General features: G+C 38.2%; 1 protein-coding gene across 1 annotated transcript; it reads left to right on the forward strand.

The window, feature by feature from the left end:
- The first annotated feature begins 13,381 nt into the window (after positions 1-13,381).
- LOC140744568 (macrophage mannose receptor 1-like) lies at positions 13,382-22,160 on the forward strand. The gene is made up of 8 exons (XM_073076213.1): positions 13,382-13,514; positions 14,398-14,511; positions 15,328-15,465; positions 15,711-15,905; positions 16,569-16,702; positions 20,085-20,205; positions 21,210-21,407; positions 22,096-22,160. The coding sequence occupies exons 1-8, from the start codon at positions 13,466-13,468 to the stop codon at positions 22,101-22,103; spliced, it is 957 nt and encodes a 318-aa protein (XP_072932314.1). The 5' UTR covers positions 13,382-13,465; the 3' UTR covers positions 22,104-22,160.
- Positions 22,161-23,016: the final 856 nt, after the last annotated feature.

Consider the following 23,016-nt stretch of genomic DNA (forward strand, 5'->3'; position numbering starts at 1 on the left):
TATTAATTCTGTATAATTTTAATTAGCCTGTCTTTTAAATCTATTCTCTTCTTCATATATTAATTTTAGAATAAGACAAATTATATTGTACGCCGTATGGCAGGACATAGCGAATAAAGTAACATTTTGTCACCTGTATATTACGTGTCCACAATAAATATGCTTTGACTTTGACTTTTGACTTTGACTTTGAATCATACACCTGTCACTAAATTACATATATAGGTGCAATATGTTATTGTGTGCGTGTGTGCATGGTGTGTGTATGTGAGTGCATGCGTGCGTGTGTGTGTGTGTTGTATGTGTGTAATAGTAAGCTACTGCCACTCATGGATATCTGTAATCAACCCCCGATAAGATTAAATTCCTACCAGGTTGGCAACAGATGCTACCTTAAGGACTAAGTTGGAAAGCCTCAGATAAGTATGTCTCCCTAAAAAGTGTACATTGGTCTTGCTTTTTCGTGCAGCCTCGACGAACCACCCGTGTTCTTAATTTTAAACCACCTAAAATTTCTACCAGTATACGTGTGGCGACCTCCCGCTACTCAACAAGAGATGGCGCCACGAGTATTCTGAATCACGCTATTGAAGTTTTCTAAATATCTGGCATATATACAAGTTCCGAACTGAGAGTGTTAGAGCCCGGCCGCTCGCTGGGCATGATCACCTAGCCCGGCGGGAGATCTCCCTTTGCCAAATACGTATTATTCATATCCTTTATTTTTATTTTACTTCAAGGACGAAAGTTGATACAAAAACGACAATATTTAAACATCGTCATAGTAATATTTTATTTTAAATTCTTAATCGGTAGGCGGTAGCTTATCGTGCTGAAGGTTGAAAGCTGTTGCATGTTGCAAACTTTTATGCAAATTATGAATAATGATGTAATTATTCGTAAGGTTTTTTCTTTGACATTGTAGTGGCGAAAAGGTTACCTATGGAATTAATTATATTATAGTATAGTTTTATAGGTGTTTGAAAACCACCTCCATGAGGTTTGACGTAATAATATAGAGAATTTTGGTTGTTCTGTAAAAATAATATACATACATTGTTACACAGGCTTATATTCTTGTGAACAAGAATAGAAGCCTGTGTAACATTTATTCACAGCATTAATAGTCTATTGAACGGTCAGATATTTTGCTCACAAAGGCATATTTGTTAGTGATAAAATTCTACGAAACAAACAACGGTTAATATTTAAGCGCCCGTACAAGAACTTTCCCGTATAATACAGGTATTGTTTTCCAAAATTTCTGAACAACTTGATAATTTACCTGGCAGACGAAAATACAATTTGAACGAGGGAAATGAGCAAATAACTCAGTTGGCAATTATGTGCACGACAGTTGATTGCCAAGTTCTGTTGTAAATATAATAAAATTTTAATTGTTTCAGAGTTTTAGGAAAAAGTTTTTGTTTTGCTCAATAAATTCAAATTTCAATGGTTTTTTTGGGGTTTTCCTTTTTTGAACATTCAATTTGGAAAGCATTTCGCTGTTAAGAAGAGGGAGTGCAAGAAAAATACATACGTATTTTTTCTCAATGCCGTTGGTAATGTGTTTGCTTGTTTAAAAATTCGCAAAATTCTCGAGTCTACGAGATTAAATTGCATACCTTCAAGGCACAAAAGTCAATTAAAGATTCTGCAAACATGTTAAAACAAGATACAAGCCGTAAAAGGAACTTCTCCAACTGCTAGTTCAGTAGCCACTTTTATGTGCAAGGTAGTAAAGTTTCCACATTTTATTAGGATCGCTTTTACGATTTTTTTGTAGTACCTGAAAGCGGTAAAGTGGTTTCGTTTCGCTTTCGATTCGATTGCTATTCTGTACCCTTACTATGAGTTTTTAAAACATAACACAATTTTACGTTGCGTTTACTCAATCCATTATTCTGTTCCGTTTGCTTCAGACTGAGTAAATGTAACAATAAGTAAGTGCTCAAGTCTTTTTCTCTGCCTCACATGTGCGCAGCAAAAAAGAGTGAAAAACATAAAGCGTCATTTTGTCAATTTAGACACATAATGTTACGTTACTGACACTATAGTTCTGATACAATCCGCTAGGGGCGCTGATTGGAATTTGTATGGGCAAATACGTAAACAAATACTAAAATAGTCATATTTGTCAAAACGTTAAAACTCATGGTAAGGGCACTGTAAGTCGTTTTATAATCTCGCCAGCTGATTCTGTTTCTGAACGTTAATCCTCTCGTTAAATTTTACAAACAACAGTGCCAATCGACTACAGAACTTGGCTCACTTGTTCGTTTTCTGCTGGTAAAATAGATTCAAATCTGGAGCCAGAAATTAGTGGTGTGGCGTGACAACACTAATCGCCTTATTGAACGGAATTAAGTTACTAGTGTTATCTCTTTTACTCTTGTTTATGATTGTATCTTACTTTATATTTCATACGCCAGTTGGGTAAGAACTGATATAAATGGTGTGATTATTGAAATCTCGTTTCAATATTGAAATTCGTTTGAAGGTGGTAGAACCCTTTGTGGTTCGACTCCGGCGGCACCACCGCCACACCTATTTCTACCTAATAACTGCAGTGTTAGGCGCTGCTGTGTTCCGGTTTGAAGGGTGTGGTAAGGGAGACAGACTTTTTCGAGGCGTTCCAACTTGGTCCTCAGGGGTGGCGGCGCACCTGTGGCCGACCCCAGGTGGGAATGTCTGGTCCTGTCTGGGGTTGATTACAGATGTCTATGGGCGGCAAAAGCCACTTACCATCAAGTGGACTGCGTGCTCCACTGCTGCTCCTATATTATAAAAAAAAAATACGAAAATAGGTACTTACGAGTACTAGATTTTTACAAGAATATCAACTAAACAAACCAATCATCTAGAAGTCTAATGCTGAAGATAAACATTTCTCAGGAATGGTTTTGTCAAAAATAAGTTCTTGCTTTTAAATTCAAAAGTCATACACGTGCCGCTATTAAACTGTACCTATCTTTAAAGAAAAATCCTTAAAACTGTTAAATATCTTTTAAATTTTCCTTAAAAATATTAGATTAACATTTTTAAGGAATTACTTAGTGCCAAATATATTTTATCTCTTATCGTGTACGGAATTTTAGTTATTTGGGTATTTCCACGGATAATTAATTTGTTAGAAGTTATTTTTTTATTATGTTTTCCTTAGTCGTTGCTTCTAATGGAATGTTATTTTGTTTTTAAATAAAATTTAATTGGTTATTAGTTTCTGAAATTATTTTATAGAGTAAATAAATAACAAAATTGTTTTAAAATATATGATCTAACGAATATAATGTAATAAATTAGTATTTTCTTTAATTCTTAACGTTATTTTATTTCTTCTTATATTTAATTAAAATATGAAAGCGTAGACTAATTAAAAGTACTCTTTTAAAACCTATGAATACATAGATATACTTATTTATTATATTCTAAAATCTCAATCATTGTTGAATGTTGAAATAACTGTATTTATTTAGACTTTAATAATATATGTCGCCTTAAAACAAAAGGAATTGTTAACAAAACCAAGATAAATAAAGTTGGAAGTTGGTAGCATGAACACTATGAACAGTCGTTATAGATGACCAATATCATGCAGATGGCTTGGGGCAAGGTCAGACGTGCTTCTCGTGTGAACAAGTTAGAACGACGTTGTTGTGAACGTGCCCTTATTTCTAGATCTGGTGATACGTTTGTATTACAGTTACTTAGATATTTTTTATAATATTGAAGTAGTTAACAAATATACAGTATACCAGATGGTAATTGGCTATTGCCTATGGAGATCTGTAATCAACCCAATGTAAATGTCTCCTTTACGACACGCTTCAAACCAGTGCCCTTACCAGGAGTTTTAACGTTTCGACAAATATGACTGTTTTGGTATTTGTTTATGTATTTGCCCATACACATTCCAATGAGCGCCCCTAGCGGATTGTGTCAGAACTAGGAAATCGTATGGGCCAATACGTAAACAAATACCAAAACAGTCAGATTTGTCCACACGTAAAAACTCATGGTAAGGGTACAGAACACAACAGCGCTTAACACTGAAACAAGGCAGAAATAGGTGAAGCGGTTGTGCCGGAGTCGAAACGAAATGGGTTATACCAACTTAAAACTTCATTTTTATAAAATTCCAGTAGCAAACGTGCGTGCTATTTAGATTAGCATGAACATTGTATAGTCGTTACGGCTAATGTTGCAGCTTGAGGCAAAGTCGGACATGCTTGTCGTAAGACCAAGTTAGAACAAGGTCGTTTGAACGTGGGTTTATTAATTCGGAGTGCGTCCACGTTTTTATTGCTTACTTTAGTTTATCTTTATATATATATATATATATATATATATATATATATATATATATATATATATATATATATATATATATATATATTTCTTATGTGCGTGTGTATGTCACTGGACTCCTCCTAAACGACTGGACTGATTTTGATGAAATTTGTTGTATGTGTTCAAGGGGACTTGAAAATGGTTTAGATTCACAATTTAGTCCGTGGGAAGAGGTTTTTTTAATTAATTCGTAAGTAGTTATAGAATCGGAAACTATGCATTTGATCAAGTGATGATCTTTAGCAAAGTTGTTGTCCAAGAGCACACGAGGGTTTGGGAGTTGGTAAGACCAATTTTCGACAGATGGTACCTCTGTCATTCCAATGCAGTTACAAATTTTCCGTTTTATGTATGTCATGTTATTTCTTTAAAATCAAGCGAAGCCGCGGGCACCACTAGTATTTTATTAAATTATGCAAATACAAATTAGCTTTTACTTTGGTCAACGGTTACTGCTAATAAACATCTGTATTTAAAACAAACAGAGATTGGAATCCTACTTTCCTCTCATTATTGTCTGCATCATCGCGCCCTACAAATCGGAATACTTTAAAATTTTACCTTTAAATCATAAAACTGTCAATGCGTATATTTTACAGTGGAAAATATTTTAATCCTAAATATTATTTCAAAAATATATTTCAGTGACAAACAACCAAAAAGAAAATGAGGACAAACGATTGCGTACTGTTGTATCTGGCAGATGTCAAAATATGGCTGTAGGGCTTCTGTATTAAAAATATTACTTTGAAAAAAATATACTACATTAGCAGAATCTGGCAAATTAAGTACAATGTAAATACTAACAAAATATGGACTATGTCTGAATTAAATGGAAATAAATAAAAATAAAATAAATGTTGTCCAGCCTTTGTGTATTTGGCCGGAACCCTGTTGTGTACCCATCCCGCGTAGAACATGGGTATTTTCCCACAAGTGGGGGCGGTCTGGAGTGTAATCCACCGCATTATATTACCACTCGTATTGAATATTTTCAAAGTGCTTGTAGGCTTCATACAAGATTTAAAATCTTCTACTCAATGATAATTGGGACCGAGTGTTTAATGAATAACCGATGGGCACTCCATGGGGTTTCTCACTGGATACTAAATTAAACTAAAAAACAAAACAAAATTTCTAAATTTCAATAAATAATTAATTATAATTCCAATAAATTTCTAAATTCAATTATATTGTTGTGACAGAGAAAGCCATTGTAATCAAAATGTTGTATTTATAACACACATCAAATAATGTGAGCGCCTACACAACGCCTGCTTTCCTTCGCATTTGCGCATTCGCATTCTATCTGAAAACGATCGATTCTTGAATCAATTTGAATTGAACTGTGATAAATCGATTCACAAAAACATCGACGTCCAAAGAATCGATTCTCCAAAAATCGATCACTGAAATACGCAATACGAAGTATCCGTCAGCAAAAATTGTACATAACACATTTGTTAACGTTCAATCAACTTTAAAAATAACGACTTTCGATTGTCTAGGATGAAAAATAGATTCACTAAATCGATCAATTGCTGAAGATCGATTAAAATAATCGATTTTAGTGGTCCAAAAGATCGATTCTTCGATTAATTCCTACCTGAGCTAAATTAATTACGCCATGTTTCCTGTACCCTTAGTATGAGTTTTTACGTTTTGATAAAATGACTGTTTTTGTTTCTGTTTACGTATTTCCCATATATTTCTAATCAGTTCTGATACAATCCGTTAGGGGCGCTGATTGGAAATGTATGGACAAATACGTAAACAAATACCAAAATAGTCATTTTTGTAAAAAACGTAAAATCTCATACTGAACGTCACTCGAGACGTGACACCGGACCCTTGCCGAGTATAATTACGAATTAGGAGCTTTTTACCTCATAATGACAATTTATATCATGGGGAAAAATTTTCCTGTAACTAAGAGATTTACTTAAAAATGGCGGAATAAGGCGGATCTTGCCTTATCTTGAGGCACAGCTTTGGTGTGTAGGCTTCTTAATTTATAACGTCAACGCATAAATAGAATATAAAAGGAAAATCTGTTAATTTTGTAGTAACTTCTATAGTATTGACTGATTAACTTTTTTGCTCATTTATAATAAACGTTTTTTTTCCGGAACCATAATTCTTATTTTAAATTAAATGTAACCCAAGTTACTCCATAAAACATTAGCTAACTGCTAGAGAAAGTGCCAGTAAAAGTTATATAAAAAATTGGGCATCTCTTAACTACTGTAATATCTCGTATTTTCTTACATAGTACCTACGCCTAGGTAACAATAATATATTAAAAAATGGTAGGTACCTAAAACACCGAATGCTTACCAAATGCATTTAGACGCTTTATTAAAATCATACCTTAGACCTTTTACTTGTCGCCTGAATAGTTTTTTTACAAGACGGTTCACAATGCAGTCCTTTATGAAGTCGCAAGACGAAGTAACTATATTTCACAAGTTCCAAAAAACGAAATAACATTTTTTTTTATAATATAGGACTAACAGACGAGCATGCAGTCCATCTGATGGTAAGTGACTACTGCCGCCCATGGACATCAACAATCAACCCCAGATACGAGTAGGATTTGATATTCCTACCTGAAGTCGGCCACAGATGCGCCGCTACCCCTGAGGACTAAGCTGGAACGCCACGGAAAAGTCTCGGAAAAGTCAACACCTAACACTGCTGTTATTTGGTAGAAATAGGTGTGGCGGTGGTGCCGCCGGAGTCGTACTGCAAAGAGTTCTACCACCTTCATAAGAACCACTTTCGATTGAACCAGAATAACGCAATAAGAACGTATTTGCAAAAACGACATGTTTAATCATAGAATATTGTTTATTCACAATATCGTGTAGTAGGACAATATTCTTATATATAAAATCCTCGTGTCACAATGTTAGTTACCGTACTCCTCCGAAACGGCTTTACCGATTTTCACCAAATTTTATATGCATATTCAGTAGATCTGAGAATCGGCTACTATCTATTTCTCATACCCTTAAGTGATACGGGTTGTTCACCCTTAACATTTTTTTATTTATATGGCAACACGACGTTTGCCGGGTCAGCTAATATCAATATATATTTTTATTTCACTAACTATAAATTATCTCTATTAATGAGCTGGTAAAGTATGAAGTGGCGGATTTTCACTCTATTATTGCTCTCTTGTAAAATTGACAAAATATGTTTATCTGTAGGTATATCGCGATATTATTGACTACAAAGGTGAAACAAAAATACTGACAATTAACATAATTCACTATACAAATCTCGTATTATAGTATCCGGAAGTGCTCAGCGAACCCGGATAATCTTGATGGATAACAGCTGCTGCATCCGCGTTTTAACTGAGCACGTCGTGCCGGTTCATGTTACACGCTGTAGCGATTATATGATAAACGCCAAGTACATTATTCAGTAGCATTTAACTTGTGTAATTTTCTGTGTTTGTGAGACTACAAAGAGAAAAAATGAAAGCGATTTCATTTTCCGTAAAAGTTGAGTTACTTTATACTTATAGCACATGTTTTTATGATGACGCTTATAAAATGTGCACAGTACTAACCGAGGGTAACAGGTTGTATTGAAACTATTTTAATATATGTGCAATATTATCAAATGCCTCACATTTTTGTATGAAATATAACATACATAACATTTACATAACATTTTCTTGGATGACCTACTTAATATCTTAACTAACCGTTAAATTATATAATTAATAACTAAATTAGGCTGCAATTTATGAAAACACATAACGAATAAACATATTTAGCAGTATTGAAAATAAATCTTCACTAAAATGACACATCATTACGAAATTTCCGCTGTAGTCTAAGGCTTAGGCAGCGAAACTTTCTAGTTTCGGGAATGTTGGCAGAATAACTCACTTAGCCATACTTTGGAGACTGGACAGTTGTCAGAGTTTTCAGACAGCTTCACTTATCTTGTTAACTTAAGCGGAATAAAACTATAAAATATGTTTGAACCTGCTACAATTGTAGGAAAATATTGCCCAGTAGTGGAACGAAAAGGATACAGCCAATATTCTTTTATAATGTATCTTATTTTATCTGAAGAGGGAATTTGAGATTGAAACAGTGGTGAAAGCTGCTGAAATTAGAAGAATCTGATAAAATTTAGGTAATCCAGGACTTTTGACGTGACAACGTCTTATAATTCGATGGAGCCGGCTGCACGCACAAAAAACATGACTCATGCGGCGTTACCTCGTTTCAGGTGTTCCATTTAAGACTTGAAGTGCGAGAGCGCGGAACAAGCGACAAAGAGGCACAATCGGCTTCCGCGTTCGGCAACGTTCGACATGACATAATTGTATTTATGATTTCCATTTACCTCCTTCTCTATATCCATACAAAACATCTATCAAACAAATAAAATTAAAATGTTCTTTTGAAAAATGCAACCATTCCATCATTATTTTCTTATGATGACGTCACGATCATGTCACGTTCAACTATCGTCAGTAAACCGACTTTACAGGCAACCGATTTTTAAATTAGATTGAGAACTCACGAAACCGTTAGTTAGTTGTTAGAAAGGGATCTATTAAGTTATAAGTTGCTCATTGTAGCCATAGATGTTACCTACGAGTGTTGCAGTTACGCGTCCGTGTGCAGAAGCGGTTAAAAACGCTCCATGGGTTGTAAGCCTTAGGGCGCTTGTCCACCGCCGTCACCGAACGATATTATTTCGGGCCGCCTTTAATGTGAAGTGACGTGGGGTGGACATGCGGCTATAGTAAATGTATGTACCGATACTTCGGTGTCATCTCGTTCTCGGTGACGGTCCGGTGACGACGACGGTGGAAAAACGCTCTTAGCCCTCGGAGGCGTCAATGATCAACGTTATATAGAATCCCTGTATTTTTGGTCATCGAATTTAAAACAATTATTGATAATATTTAATAAATAAACAGTTACCTAATTTCACTTGTCTCCATACTCCACCTTTACAAGAAATCTCAGTTATTTTTATATTCTTATCACAAACCAAACATAAGATGTTAATATCTTGTCCTTACGAAAAATAAATCAAGAACCTATTATAGATCACGTCACCATATCGTCAAGTGGGTCGCAATCAAAATGGCGTTTCCCGCCAAAAGGCTTTTGTTATCTGTGAGCCGTCAGTTCGGATACTCGTTGCAAACCGTACAGGCAAAGGTTTTTACATAAACATGCCATTTAGTATTCACGTCACGAAAATGTAAAGTGTGATGTCACTTCACTCACATGTACGAGCGGGAAAAGTATGATGTACTTTGATTCGTACAAAAAAATAGACGTAACCTCAGTAACAAAAAATTAAGCAGTATTTATTCATTTTCAAAATTTTGCGTTTTAAACACGAATTATGGAATAATATAATAAGAAGGTAGTAGAACCCTTTGTGGTTCGACTCCGGCGGCACCACCGCCACACTTCTTTTTGCCTCATAACAGCAGTGTTAAGCGCTGCTGTGTTCTGGTTTGAAGGGTGTGGTAAGGAAGAAAGACTTTTCAGCTTAGTCCTCAGGGGTAGCGGCGCATCTGTGTCCGACCTCGGAATATCTAATCCTATCTGGGGTTGATTACAGATATCCATGGGCGGCAGTAGCCACTTAGCATCAGGTGGACTGCATGCTCGTCTGCTAATCCTAAATTATATAAAAAAATAAAAAAATCGTATGACTTGCAATCAATACAAATATTTTTTAATGGCGCTTGGGAAAAATGGGAATGTCTGTTGGAAAACATGATGTTTTGTTAAATATTATTCTATAACACAAAAAAGTGATTTTTTTTTATATTTAGCTGCATTTACGAAATCGAATAAGTATAGGTAACATTGTTTCACTTATGCAAGTAAAAAATGTGCCTCAATGGGATTTTCTGCGAGGCGTAGTCTTCTTTTTTTGTCTGAGTGTATGTAATATAGTTAAGTACATTATTTTACAAAGTAGCCCTGGAAATGAAAGCTTCTTTCAAAGAACGTGACAAAATAAAGCTTTTAAATCTTTGGACATACAAAAGGTTTTTCATGATTTAATTTTATTACATATTACTAATATTGTCTGTAAGGACGACAAAAGTTTCTTATTCACAATTTATCATTCTGAGTAGATACATTTAGATACTTATTTTTTTTATAATATTGAAGTAGCAAGTGAGCATCCACTTGTTAAATGGCTACTGTCGTCTTTGGACATCTTCAATCAATCCCAGATAAGATTAGACTCCTGTCTGAGGTTAGCAACATATGTTTTGTTACCCCTAAGGACGTACGTCTCCTTAACCATGCCCTTCAAAGCGGAACACAGCAACGCTTAACACTGCTGTTATTAGGTAGAAAATAAGAGAACCGATGTCGAACCACAGAGCGTTCTACCACCTTCAATGGTATGATATACTTTTTTTTTATAATACAGGAGTAGCAGACGAGCATGCAGTCCAGCTGATGTTAAGTGTTTAAGTCGCCCAAGGACATCATTAATCAACCCCAGATAGGATTAGATACTCCTATCTGAGGTCGGCCAAAGATGCGCCGCTACCCCCGAGGACTAAGCTAGAACGCCTCGTAAAAGTATGTCTCCCTGACCACACCCTTTAAACCAGAACCCAGCAGCCCTTAACGTTGCTGTTATAAGGCAGAAATAGGTGTTGCGGTGGTGCCGCCGGAGTCGAACCAAAAAGGGTTCTACCACCTTCAACCACCACCACTTATAACTTATTACACTAATATTATAAAGAGGAAAACTTTGTTTGTTTGTTTGGTTGTAATGAATAGGCTCAAAAACTACTGGACCGATTTTAAAAATTCTTTCACCATTCGAAAGCTACATTATCCACGAGTAACATAGGCTATATTTTATATGAAATATATTTGATAAATGTTTGGTAAGAGTTTGCCGGGTCAGCTAGTAACTTATAACTATAACTTTTAACTATAGACTTATAAATAATAACAAAACCAACTTACAATATGAGTAGGTACACGTGGGCGAAAACGCGTTTTCTCTTGTTAACGCGCTACAAAGAACTTGATTGCAAAATGTATTTCCTGTGGGTTATTACGTGTTTCTTACTTAACAAAGCCACTTATTATATTCGAAGTAGTTTTAGCTGATTGCAGTGCTCTCGGGAAATCAAGGAAACTACAAAACTATTCTTAAACAATGATATAATGTTCGAATTTCATAATATAAACGTTGCTTGCTTTTTTATAATAAAGGAGTAACAGACGAACTTGTAGTCATCGGATACTGCCACTAATGGACATCTGTGATCAACCCAGATAAGATTACATTCTTACTTGAGGCTACAGATGCGCCGCTAGCCCTGAGGACTAAGCTGGATATTCTCAAAAATTATGCGTAACAAAAGATAGGGCTTGTCATGGAGATCTCAAGTATGTTATTGTTATACCTACGTTCTACAATACATGAATTTAAAGTTATTCAAGAAAGAAGACGAAAATTTACCGTTAACAAGAAGCGTAAGCCACAATGAGCGTAACATCACCGTTTTGAGCGGAGCAACTAGAGAAAGTTCATGCAATGCTGCAATGGATCAAGTCTCAGCTGAATTAATCCTTCATGTGAATAAAAGACATTGAATTCGTTTGAATTAGAAACGACTACCTTTAACAGTCAAACTAATTTAATTGGAGTTAATAATAGCTTATGAAGAGCATAGTATTAGTAAAGATTTCACTCCTGACAAGAAAATGTAACCAGTTTTGACAAATGAAATTGTCACTGTCGTCTATTTTCGCGTTCGAAAAACATTACAAAAATATAGAGCATTTATGAATGAAACGATATTTCTCCGTACCTAAGCAGCTGTGCAGTTAAGTGGTGCAAAAACACCGATTTACACTTAACTGCACATGTCGGCATTGTTCCGTGTAAATTACACCATGACAGTCGGAGACGTAATGGGAAAACAGTCAGCCATTTTACATTAAGTGGCTGACACTTAGTCACATAGACACATAGTCATTTAATGCTTAATTATTATTTAGCCATTTAATGGGTTCCTTCAATTACAAGTTTGTTATTGTAACTCTTCATACTTATCTATGATGAATAGTTACAATAGCAAACTTCTTAGATTTGGAAAATACCACTTTCGTAGTTATCATTATGACCTATGGCCTACAACTTGTTACACACATATACATACATACTCGTACCTATAGTGATAAGAAAGACTTTTAGCGTTCACGTGACGGCGTAACAGTGACTGAATAATGACCTCCTTACAGATGTATGTAAATATATTGCAAGTGATTATACATTATCAAAAAATCAAATATAATATGAATAAGAAGAAGTGATAGCGTGGTAGTTGCAACTCGGCGTCTCAACCGGAGTCCCATGCTGGAATCCCAGGCCCCAGGTACCTCTAATTTTTCAAAATCATGTGAGTATTAGAAATAATTTTCACTTAATACTTAAACCTGCACACCTAAAAGGTCTGTAAAAACAAAAATGTTATCAAAGGTATGTGAAGACTACCAATTCAGATGCTCTTGCAGTCCACCTGTTGGTAAGTGGCTACTGCCGCCCATGGACATCTGTAATCAACCACAGATTGGATTACATATACGTACTTGAGGTCGGCCATGGATATGCCGCTATTCCTGGGGACAAAAGGGGAACGACTCGGAAAAGTATGTCTTCTTACCAAACACCACACCCTTCAAACCTGAACAGAGCAGCGCTTAACAATGCTGTTATTAGGCAGCAATAGATGTAGCGCTGGTGCCACTTGAGTCGAACCACAAAGGGTTCTACCACCTTCTAATACAGCCGAATACACACCCTTTCTTCCTTTTCGAAGTCGGTTGAAATTACATTAGTACAACAGATGTTTTTTATTTTGCACACCTCAAAGGACTCATGCCTTTATTTAAAACCACCACGAAATATCGCAATGAAGTTTTCGTTACGTCGATACTAAATTATACTATTCGCGTCGTATTTAGTAGTGACGTCACATTATACATTATATTAATCAGTTCTTAAACACTATATATTAAGACGCGCTAATAAAAGTTTTAACCAGTGCTGAAAGCGATATATACACGTAATAATGAGTAAAATTAGCTGTATAATATTCTTGTGCATAGTGGCTTCGCTGAGTAAGTAGTTTTTTATCTTTAAACAATCATTACTTTACTTTTATTTTGCATACATATATTTTTAAAGTAGCATGATTGCATGCTCGTAAGTTGCTACCTGATTGTAAGGGACTACTGCCGCTCATAGACATAGTTTTCAACTCCAGACTCCATAAAATACCCGACCATATTTTGAATCTCACAGAAAAAAGTTTAAACATGTTCAAACGATCGCTATGTAAAAAACCGTACTATAAACTAAGTGATTAAGTGATTGTAAGTGACTGACAAAACGGTGTGGTCTGAAGTACTCGTAGTTCCAGGTCCTCATGTAACATAAGGCTAAGTTTAACATCGTAAAAAACATTTTTTTTAAAAGATGTGTGTTATGGAGTTTCTTTCGCCGCTTCTTCTGCATAACGAAACACCTTGTGAAGTGGTGGTAGTTGTACTGACATTCAAAAAGTGCTCTGTAAAGAACCTATTTTGAATAAAAAAAAATTGATGATGATTTCGATTTTGATAAGATTTCGAGTAGTTAGGCCACAGATGGGTTGCTACCCCTGAGGTCTAAGTGGGAACGCCTCGGATAAGTATGTCTTTTACTAATACACTATTGAAAGCGGAACACACCAATACTTAACACCGCTGTCATAAAGCAGAAATAAATATGACGGTGGGGCGGTGTCCCCGGTGTCGAACAAAAACCTTCAAATTATATGATTAATCAAAATAACACTATTCTTACAAGGTTTTTAACAAATAAAACTCTAAACTGCTTTTCTAAATCTTTTCCTAATACGTACTGATATGAGAAACATTATGCCACGAAGATTGACAATTAATTAACATTTAAAGATAAGTAAAAATACAATATATTGTAATATAGGCGACAATGTTGCAGATGCCATGAGATACCGATGTGACTACACATATTATCCTGAAGCCGAAGGGTGGCTGAAGTTACACAATATCCCTGCGAACTTCCAGGAAGCCAGGTTTCAGTGTGATTTTGAAGGTAATGCCACTCATGTCTTTTTTTGTTGAGGGGGAAACCTTAAAAAGGTACCTGACACCATGGAAGCGACGACGTGGGATTTTTACCGCACTAAATCCACCCGGTGACCGTCCTCGGCTCTGCATAGAGGAATCCGGGATCTCTAAAACGCAACCGCAGTCCTCTTAGCGCGTTGTCCCGTCGAGCTCCGCCCACATGACCATAAAGCTCGCCACTCTTTTTGGAGCGTACGACGGATTGCGGTCACACGTACCATCGTTTTTCTCGGGCTCGCTGGCCGGGCGGTTAGGCAGAGGATACCGTAGACTTATTCTGGTCCCGAAACTACAGGGACAACTCATATTATGTCTGACATTTGTATCCAATTGGTTTAAAATAAGGTGATACCAATTCTTCCTTGTTTTTATAGGTATCTACAATCTAACTCAAATAGTTTTACATAACCTAATAGGAGTCTTACATAACTATAGACGCGTTGCTACCTCAGATAATTATTTTATGAAAGAGCTTGTTTATTTTTTCCCAACTTGGAGGTTGATGTTCTTCTATAAGTCTCATTATTTGACGCCCTACAGTCCATTTGGTTTGACGGAATTAAAGATATGAGGTGTCATTGGATTCGTCTAAATTCAAGGAGATTTTTTGTTTTGATACTGATTGGCGCTAGAAATTGATGTAGCGATAGCGCCTTCCCGATCGTATTATACTGCCTATTTATGATTATAGCACGTCTCAAATTGTACCACTTCAGTAATCAATGAGTATTATTATTTTGATTTAATTTTAGTCTCAACTTACCGTCATTGTAACCAACAGGCGGCGTCTTGGCATCTCCATTAAACAATGGTTTACGTCTGGCCATGAAGATCCTCATTAGTAAAGAGTTACGCTCCAATCTCCCGATTCTCACTGGAATCCATGCTGTCTCCAAAACAGACTTCGTCTCCATCGAAGGTAAACTATACAATGTCTATTTACTAACTTATTGCTTGACATAACTTAAGACTTAACTAAAGCACGTGTAGCTCTACGGTCCCATACGGTATGGTATGAAGATTGTAACCAATTTACAAAACTATAATTAATATATCTATATGGCCACACAGCTATTGTCAAATTTCGATCATTGGATAATAATTGGATGATAATTGGATAGATCGATTATTAATTAAAGGCGTATATCGACCGATTCCGTTCAGGTACGCCGTTATGGAGAATCCACCATGAGTGGGCAGCAGGCGAGCCCGATAACTGCGACAACAATGAACAATGCATCGCAGTCCTCGACGATGGCAGCTTCGCTGACGTTCATTGCAACCACACATTCCCGTACATCTGCTACAAGAAGGCTCCCAGGAGCGTGCGACTCAATGAGTGTGGTACCATTGACAGAGGTAAGCCATAATGAAAGTTTTGAGAAGTTGTGATATGACTCACACAAAGATATTTTATGAAATAGAAGTAGCAAACGGGCATACAGTTTACCCAAAGAAAGTCTTCACTACCGCCCATGAGCATATTTTTAATAATGTAGAGGTAGCAAACGAGATTGCAGTCATCAGATGGTAAGTGGCTACCGCCCGTAGACGTGTGTGATCAACCCTAGATCAGATTAGATTTGTAGCTGCGGCTAGCCACAACTACCCTGGAGGACTAAGTTGGACCTCGGTACCTCTTACCTTTCGACACTTATAAAGCGGATCACAACAGGACTTAACATTGCTGTTATTAGGGAGAAATAGGTGTGGCGGTGGTGCCTCACAAAGGGTTCTCCCGCGTGCATTTGTTGCTTGAGATCGGTCACCGATGCGACGCTATCTCTGAGCACCAAAATGGGGCGCCTATCTTTACATTCACATACTCTTTAAATCAGAACACAGCAGCTAAAGCTACTAGCAAAGTTCCCATAAAAGAGTGTATCTCTCTCACTCTGTATTTCTGCACATCTGCACGGGTTCAGCTGCCCGCATAACACGATCGGCTGGCGACAGGAATGGGTTGATGATATAACACTTTTTCTGGCTGCTACGAGTATCATCCTTTCCTTATTTTTTCAGAATACAACTTCGAGAATCGCACAGGCAGCTGTTACAAATTCCACTCCGTGCCTCGCGCCTGGCAACGGGCGCACATGGCCTGCGTCGCTGAGGGAGCTCACCTGGTCATCATCAACAGTGATACTGAAGCTCAGGTATGATTCCATCAATGGTGGTTAGGAAGTGGGGTGTGTTAAAAGACACGTACTGCCTCATAAGAGCAGCGCTATGCGCTGCTGTGTTCTGGTTTGAAGGATGTGATAAGTGAGACATAATTTTCCGAGACGTTCCAGCTTAGTCCTCAGGGGTAGGGGTGCATCTGTGGCCGACACCAGGTAGGAATATCTAATCCAAATAATCTAGGGTTGATTACAGATGTCCATGGGAGTAGCCACTTACCATCAGATGGACTGCATGCTCGTCTGCTACTGCTATATCATAAAAAAAAAACAAAAGATAATAAGATTTTGAACTGCGAACATAAAATGTTTTATGTTCGCAGTTTCATTCTGCATTCTGTGTATGAATATAAAATTAACCGACAGACCAAAGTTAGTTTGGTTCCATCCATCCATCCATCAGCCTTTACTGGTCCACTGCTGGACATAGGCCTCCCCTAGTCTGCGCCACTCCGACCGGTCTTGGGCCGTCTGCATCCAGCGGTTACCCGCCGTCCGCTTCAGGTCGTCAGTCCACCTGGTCGGGGGGCGTCCTGTACTCCTTTTGCCGAGACGTGGTCTCCATTCGAGGACCTTCCGACCCCACCGGTTATCGGTCCTACGAACTATGTGGCCAGCCCATTGCCACTTCAGCTTGCTTATTTTGAGAGCTATGTCGGTAACTTTCGTTCGCCTACGGATTTCCTCGTTGCGAATTCTGTCGCGTAGGGAAATACCGAGCATAGCTCTCTCCATAGCTCGCTGAGCGACTTTGAGTCTTCGTATAAGGCTCACAGTGAAAGACCACGTCTCGGCACCGTACGTCATCACTGGCAACACACACTGCTCGAACATCTTCGACTTCAGGCTCTGAGGTATCTTGGATGAGAAGATGTCACGCAATTTCCCGAACGCTGCCCAACCGAGTCGGATTCTACGAGTGACCTCTTTCTCGAAGTTGGACTTACCCATCTGGATTATCTGTCCCAGGTAAACGTATTCGTCAACAACTTCGAGTGTGACGCCATCTACAACGACCGGTATGGGTGTGACATGGACGTTAGACATGATCTTCGTCTTGTCCATGTTCATCTTAAGACCTACCCGTTGAGAGGCGCCACAGAGGTCATTGAGCATGGTATTGAGGTCCTCCAGCGACTCCGCCATGATGACGATATCGTCTACGAATCGAAGGTGAGTGATATATTCGCCATCGATGTTGATGCCGAATCCTTTCCACTCCATCAGTTTGAACACGTCCTCCAGTGCAGCGGTAAACAGTTTTGGAGACAATACGTCACCCTGTCTCACACCTCGCTGCACTTGGATGGGGTTCGTACTTCTGTCGTGTAATCGGATCGTCATTGAGGCTGCCTTATACATACACTTCAACACTTCGATGTATCGATAGTCGATCTGGCACCTCTGGAGTGACTCCAATACCGCCCACGTCTCGATAGAATCGAAGGCTTTCTCATAGTCCACATAAGCCACGCACAACGGCAGGTTGTACTCCTCGGACTTCTGTACCACCTGCCGCAGCGTGTGTATGTGGTCCATGGTGCTAAAGCCTTTTCGAAAGCCGGCTTGTTCGGGAGGCTGGAAGTCGTCGAGCCTGCGAGCTATTCGATTGTAGATGACCCTCGAGAACACTTTGTAGACATGGCTCAAAAGCGCAATGGGCCTGTAGTTCTTCAACAAAGACGAATCGCCTTTTTTGAAGAACAGTACCACCACGCTTTTGCTCCACGCCTCCGGTGCTATACCCTGGCTAATGACGGAATCGAATAGCTGTTGGAGTGCTATTAGAATCGGTTTGCCACCTGCTTTTAGCAGTTCCGTTGTTATTCCGTCTTCGCCAGGTGCTCGGTTGTTTTTGAGCTGTTTGAGGGCCATTCTTATCTCGTAAAGGCTGACGTCCGGGATATCTTCGGTATAGTGCCGGGTTAGCGTGGCTCGCTTGTCAAAGACAGGTCGTAGAGGCGCACACGAAGTGGTATATAACTGTCCGTAGAACTTCTCAATTTCTCTCAGAACTTCAGGCCTCGTGGCAACTGTGGTGCCGGCATCCGTCCTCAGCTGCGTCAGCAAGCTTTGCCCAACACGCAGATCCCTTGCGAAGACTTTGGAGCCTTTATTCCGCTCAATGCACTCTTTAATGCGAATAGCATTAGAGAGGCGCAAGTCGTGTCGCATTCTATTAAAGATCTGTGCGTTGAGCCGCCTGTACTTAGACAGTGAAGCCGGAGACTGCACACACATTGCCCGCCGCTCTGCCATAAGTCCGAGTGTATGGGCTGAGAGCCTTTGAGTTGTTCTTTTGGAGGCGGTCTGGTAATACTTCGACCCCACCTCACGGACAGTTTCTACCAACTTGGTGTTGATATCGTCAACATCTACGCAATGTTCTAGGCATCGCAGACGATTATCGAGCTCGAGTCGAAAGTCTTCAGAGCCCTGGACCTGGCAAGGTGTTGGACGAAGTATCGACTTTATAAGGCGGGACCGTTCCAGCTTGACTTGGATATTTAACGTGCCTCTAACCATCCGGTGATCGCTTCCGGTTTTAAGCCTATTGATCACAGAGACATCGTTAAATATATGCCGTTTGTCCGCCAGTATGAAGTCAATCTCGTTTTTGGTAGTACCATCGGGACTCATCCAGGTCCACTTCCTCTGGGGCTTCTTCCTGAAAAAGGAGTTCATCATATAGAGTCCTTCCTTTTCCAAAAAGTTAGCCAGCAAGTGGCCTCGATGGTTCCGATGACCAAATCCAAAAGGCCCCACCTTCGACTCATCGCCATATTGGACACCTAGTTTTGCATTGAAGTCCCCCATCACAACCGTGAAGTACGATTTTGAGGTATGTATGGCTTTTGATATGTCCTCATACATAACCTCAACCTCGTCGTCGGAGTGTGTCGATGTCGGCGCATATACCTGTATGACCTTCAGCGAGTATCTTTTAGATACTCTGAGTATAAGGTATGCTACCCTTGGCGACACACTCTTGATCTCCACTATGTTGTTGACGAGGGACTTGTTGACGATAAACCCGACACCACCTTGGGACAGATGTTCGCCCTCCCGGTGATAGAGTAAGTTACCGGATTTTAGGATCGTCGAGTCCTCCCCCTGTCTTCGGACTTCCGACAACCCTATAATACTCCAGTTTAACTTGCCTATCTCTTCTTCCAGCTCATATATCTTCTCATCGTTCCTCAGAGTCCTGGTGTTATATGTTGCCAGGTGCAGCAGTCGTCGTTTATGGTAGCCCGATCTCTGCCGGAGATTCTTAGCACTTAGTTTGGTTATAAAGATACAATTACGAGTATGATCTCGTGCTACTTATACACATGTTTTTTTTCTCGATTACCAGGTTATTAAAGAACTATTCGCGAAGCACCCACGCAATTCATATGTAAACATTTACTCAGATAGTCATGCTTGGGTTGGATTCAACAACTGGGGCGAAATGGGAGAGTATCGCACCGTAGATGGTAAGTGAAACTCATGCCTTATCTCCAATATCATCGTCAGCAATCCATTACTGTCCCACTGCTGGACACGGGTGTCCTCTCATGATGCTGCTCTCATAATGGATGAGGCAATAGTCCACCGCTCTGGCCAAGTGTGTATTGGTAGACTTCACATACCTTTGAGATTTTTTTTATAAATCTCTCAGGTATGCAGGTTTCCTCACGATGTTTCTCCACCGTTTAGCAAGTAATAATGAATTTCTAATACGCATATAACTTTCAAAAATCAGAGGTGCGTGCCTGGGATTTGAACCTCTGACCCCTCAATGGAGAGGCCCAGTTTCTTAACCACTATCTCCAATATGTTTCGTTCAATTATATAGATAATACTTATCTATTCTGTATTATTCTACCATAATATATTCTTTATTTGATACAAAATTTATACAGGATGTCCTATAAGGGTAACGAAAAACTCGAGGATAAAATAGGTTAGATAAAAAAAACATTATTAAATTGACACTTTTTTCGAATTATGGATTGTTGTGTACTCGACTGCAGAGGGTAATGTTTTTCGAGCGTGCGTATGTACTCCTTCGCACTTCCTACAATCTAAACAACTCGACTGATTTTAATAAACTAGGTGTCGTTGGATCACCCAAATTTTTGGTTATATATTTTTTTAATTTAGAAGAATTATTGGGTTCATATGTCAAGTGGCAGAAGACAGGTTTTTAGTGCGTTTTATGTGTGTTGATACCTTCTAGTCATAACAGCCTTTGTACGTACTCAGGATATAGCGCTTAACACTGCTGTTACAGTAGATAGGCAGATATACCTACAGCGGTTCGAACTATGAACAGTTCAAAAATAAGACATATGGATGAAATATAATTATCTAATATCTTTAAACGAGCAATTCCTATATAAACCTTTAACCGAGCAATCTTGTATATATCAATGATTCATACAATACATTCATAGATTTGGACACAATATTACGTTCGCGTTATAAATATTTTCAGGTCGTACGTTAAAAGAAGCTGGATATGCCAAGTTTGCGAAGGACGAGCCCAACGACAAGGTCACGAAGTTTGTGTGCGGCGGTGTGGACCTCTCGGCCGGGCTGGACGACAGCCGGTGCGATACGCCCCATCCTTTCTTCTGCGAGAAGGACCCTGACAGCTTGCTTTGCGAAGAAGAAATTCCATCTGATGTCCAAGGTACGTTTCGCCTAATAACTGTAGTTGGCGAGATTGTGTGATAAAATCTTTAATAAATAAAATAGAAAGATACCTACTTCACCGCTTTGAAATTGAATGAAGCCACAAGTGGATGATTTTGTCATTTATTTTTTTAATTCTTGAGAAATAAAAAACATTTTTACAAAAAAATTACGTATAAATAACTAATACTACGTAATTTACGTAATAAATAGATAGGTATTTCAAACATTTTACAGACATTTTAGAACGGAGACGTGGCAACACTTTGTTTACGCAAAAAAACAATTTTCTGAATTGTGGAGTTAGGAGTGAACAATATATGTATTTTACTCATCTAAGTACACTTTTACGAGTGCTGCTGGGTCAGAATTCCCTTTCAGATTGGCCAGGACTTGAGGAATACCACTGCGGTAGCCAAGTTAGCATTGAGTAGACAGACACATTTTGTTTTAAAATAACTTCATTTTTAGAAATTTTAGGCTCGTGAATTCCTTTACGATGTTTTTGTGTGTTACAAATTGCGATAATTAATTCTGCCGAAGTATCCCCGGATTTGAACCAACCACGGCCTCCCAAACTTTTTAATTATTCATCTAACAGACACACACACACACACACAGCATAGCTTAATTGACTAAACAAACTTGTCAATTACTCTATTGTAAATTATTTTCAATTTTCACAGGACAATAAGACATCGATCGGAGGTTCCAAACATCTGGATCGTGATGCAAAAGTAAAATTCATCAATTCTTCAAAAATAAATAAATACTTTAAAAATAAAACCAACTGACTTTTTCTTTTTAATAAAACTCTTTCCAGCAAATGTGTCTAGATTGAAAAAATATGCAGTAAATTAAGGAGTTGTATTTGGAAGGTAAAACTTAATTTACTCGTAGTATCATACTGGACTAGCAAATTCATAAACAGACACTCAATTAATACACCAGAGTCGAAAAATCTCAAAATTATAATAACGTCATCTTTTTGCATTTAACATACATAAGTATAGATATCTCACCACCCTGTAATTGAAGGAAGGCATTAAATGGTTGAAATGGCTGACAAATGTGTCAGCCGTTTAATGGCTGTCATGGTGTAATTTACGAGTAACAATGCGAACATGTCCAGTTAAGACGTACAAAAACACGAAATCGAAGAAAAAGTGCGGAGAAATATCGTTTCATTCGTAAATGATCTAAAAACTACATTATTTTAATATTTTTCAAACACGAAAATAGATGACAGTGACAATTTCAATTGTAAAAACTGGTTACATTTTCTTGTAAGGAATGAGTAATCTTTACTAATCTACAGTATTTAACATAGAAGTTTAAGAAAGAAACATTTTTAAATTTATTAAGTTAAAAAATAATCTGGAAGGAAGTCTATAATATTGAAGTCGCAGATGAGTATGTAGCCCACCTGCTTGTTATATATTGGCCTTAACTACCATAGTAAGGCATTCGCCTTAAACAAAATAATGAAGAAGTCTTCGATCCTGCACCATGTTTCCATCGTATAGTCCCGAACGTGGGAATCCACTCTGGGCGCTAACATTGCCCCAGCAAGTCACTTAGGATAGTTAATTATAATTTAGGTTAGA

The sequence above is a fragment of the Epargyreus clarus genome, unplaced genomic scaffold (assembly GCF_041222505.1).
Source record: "Epargyreus clarus isolate Ecla_fem2 unplaced genomic scaffold, WU_Ecla_fem_2.2 ptg000008l, whole genome shotgun sequence".
Classification (NCBI taxonomy): Eukaryota; Metazoa; Arthropoda; class Insecta; order Lepidoptera; family Hesperiidae; genus Epargyreus; species Epargyreus clarus.

Bases quoted from the DNA above. Each gene is read 5' to 3' on its own strand.
- LOC140744568 (XM_073076213.1), top strand. From the start codon at position 13,466: ATGAGTAAAATTAGCTGTATAATATTCTTGTGCATAGTGGCTTCGCTG. The intron at 15,906-16,568 runs GTAAGCCATAAT...TTATTTTTTCAG, and splicing joins GTGTGGTACCATTGACAGAG to AATACAACTTCGAGAATCGC. The intron at 20,206-21,209 runs GTAAGTGAAACT...AAATATTTTCAG, and splicing joins AGAGTATCGCACCGTAGATG to GTCGTACGTTAAAAGAAGCT.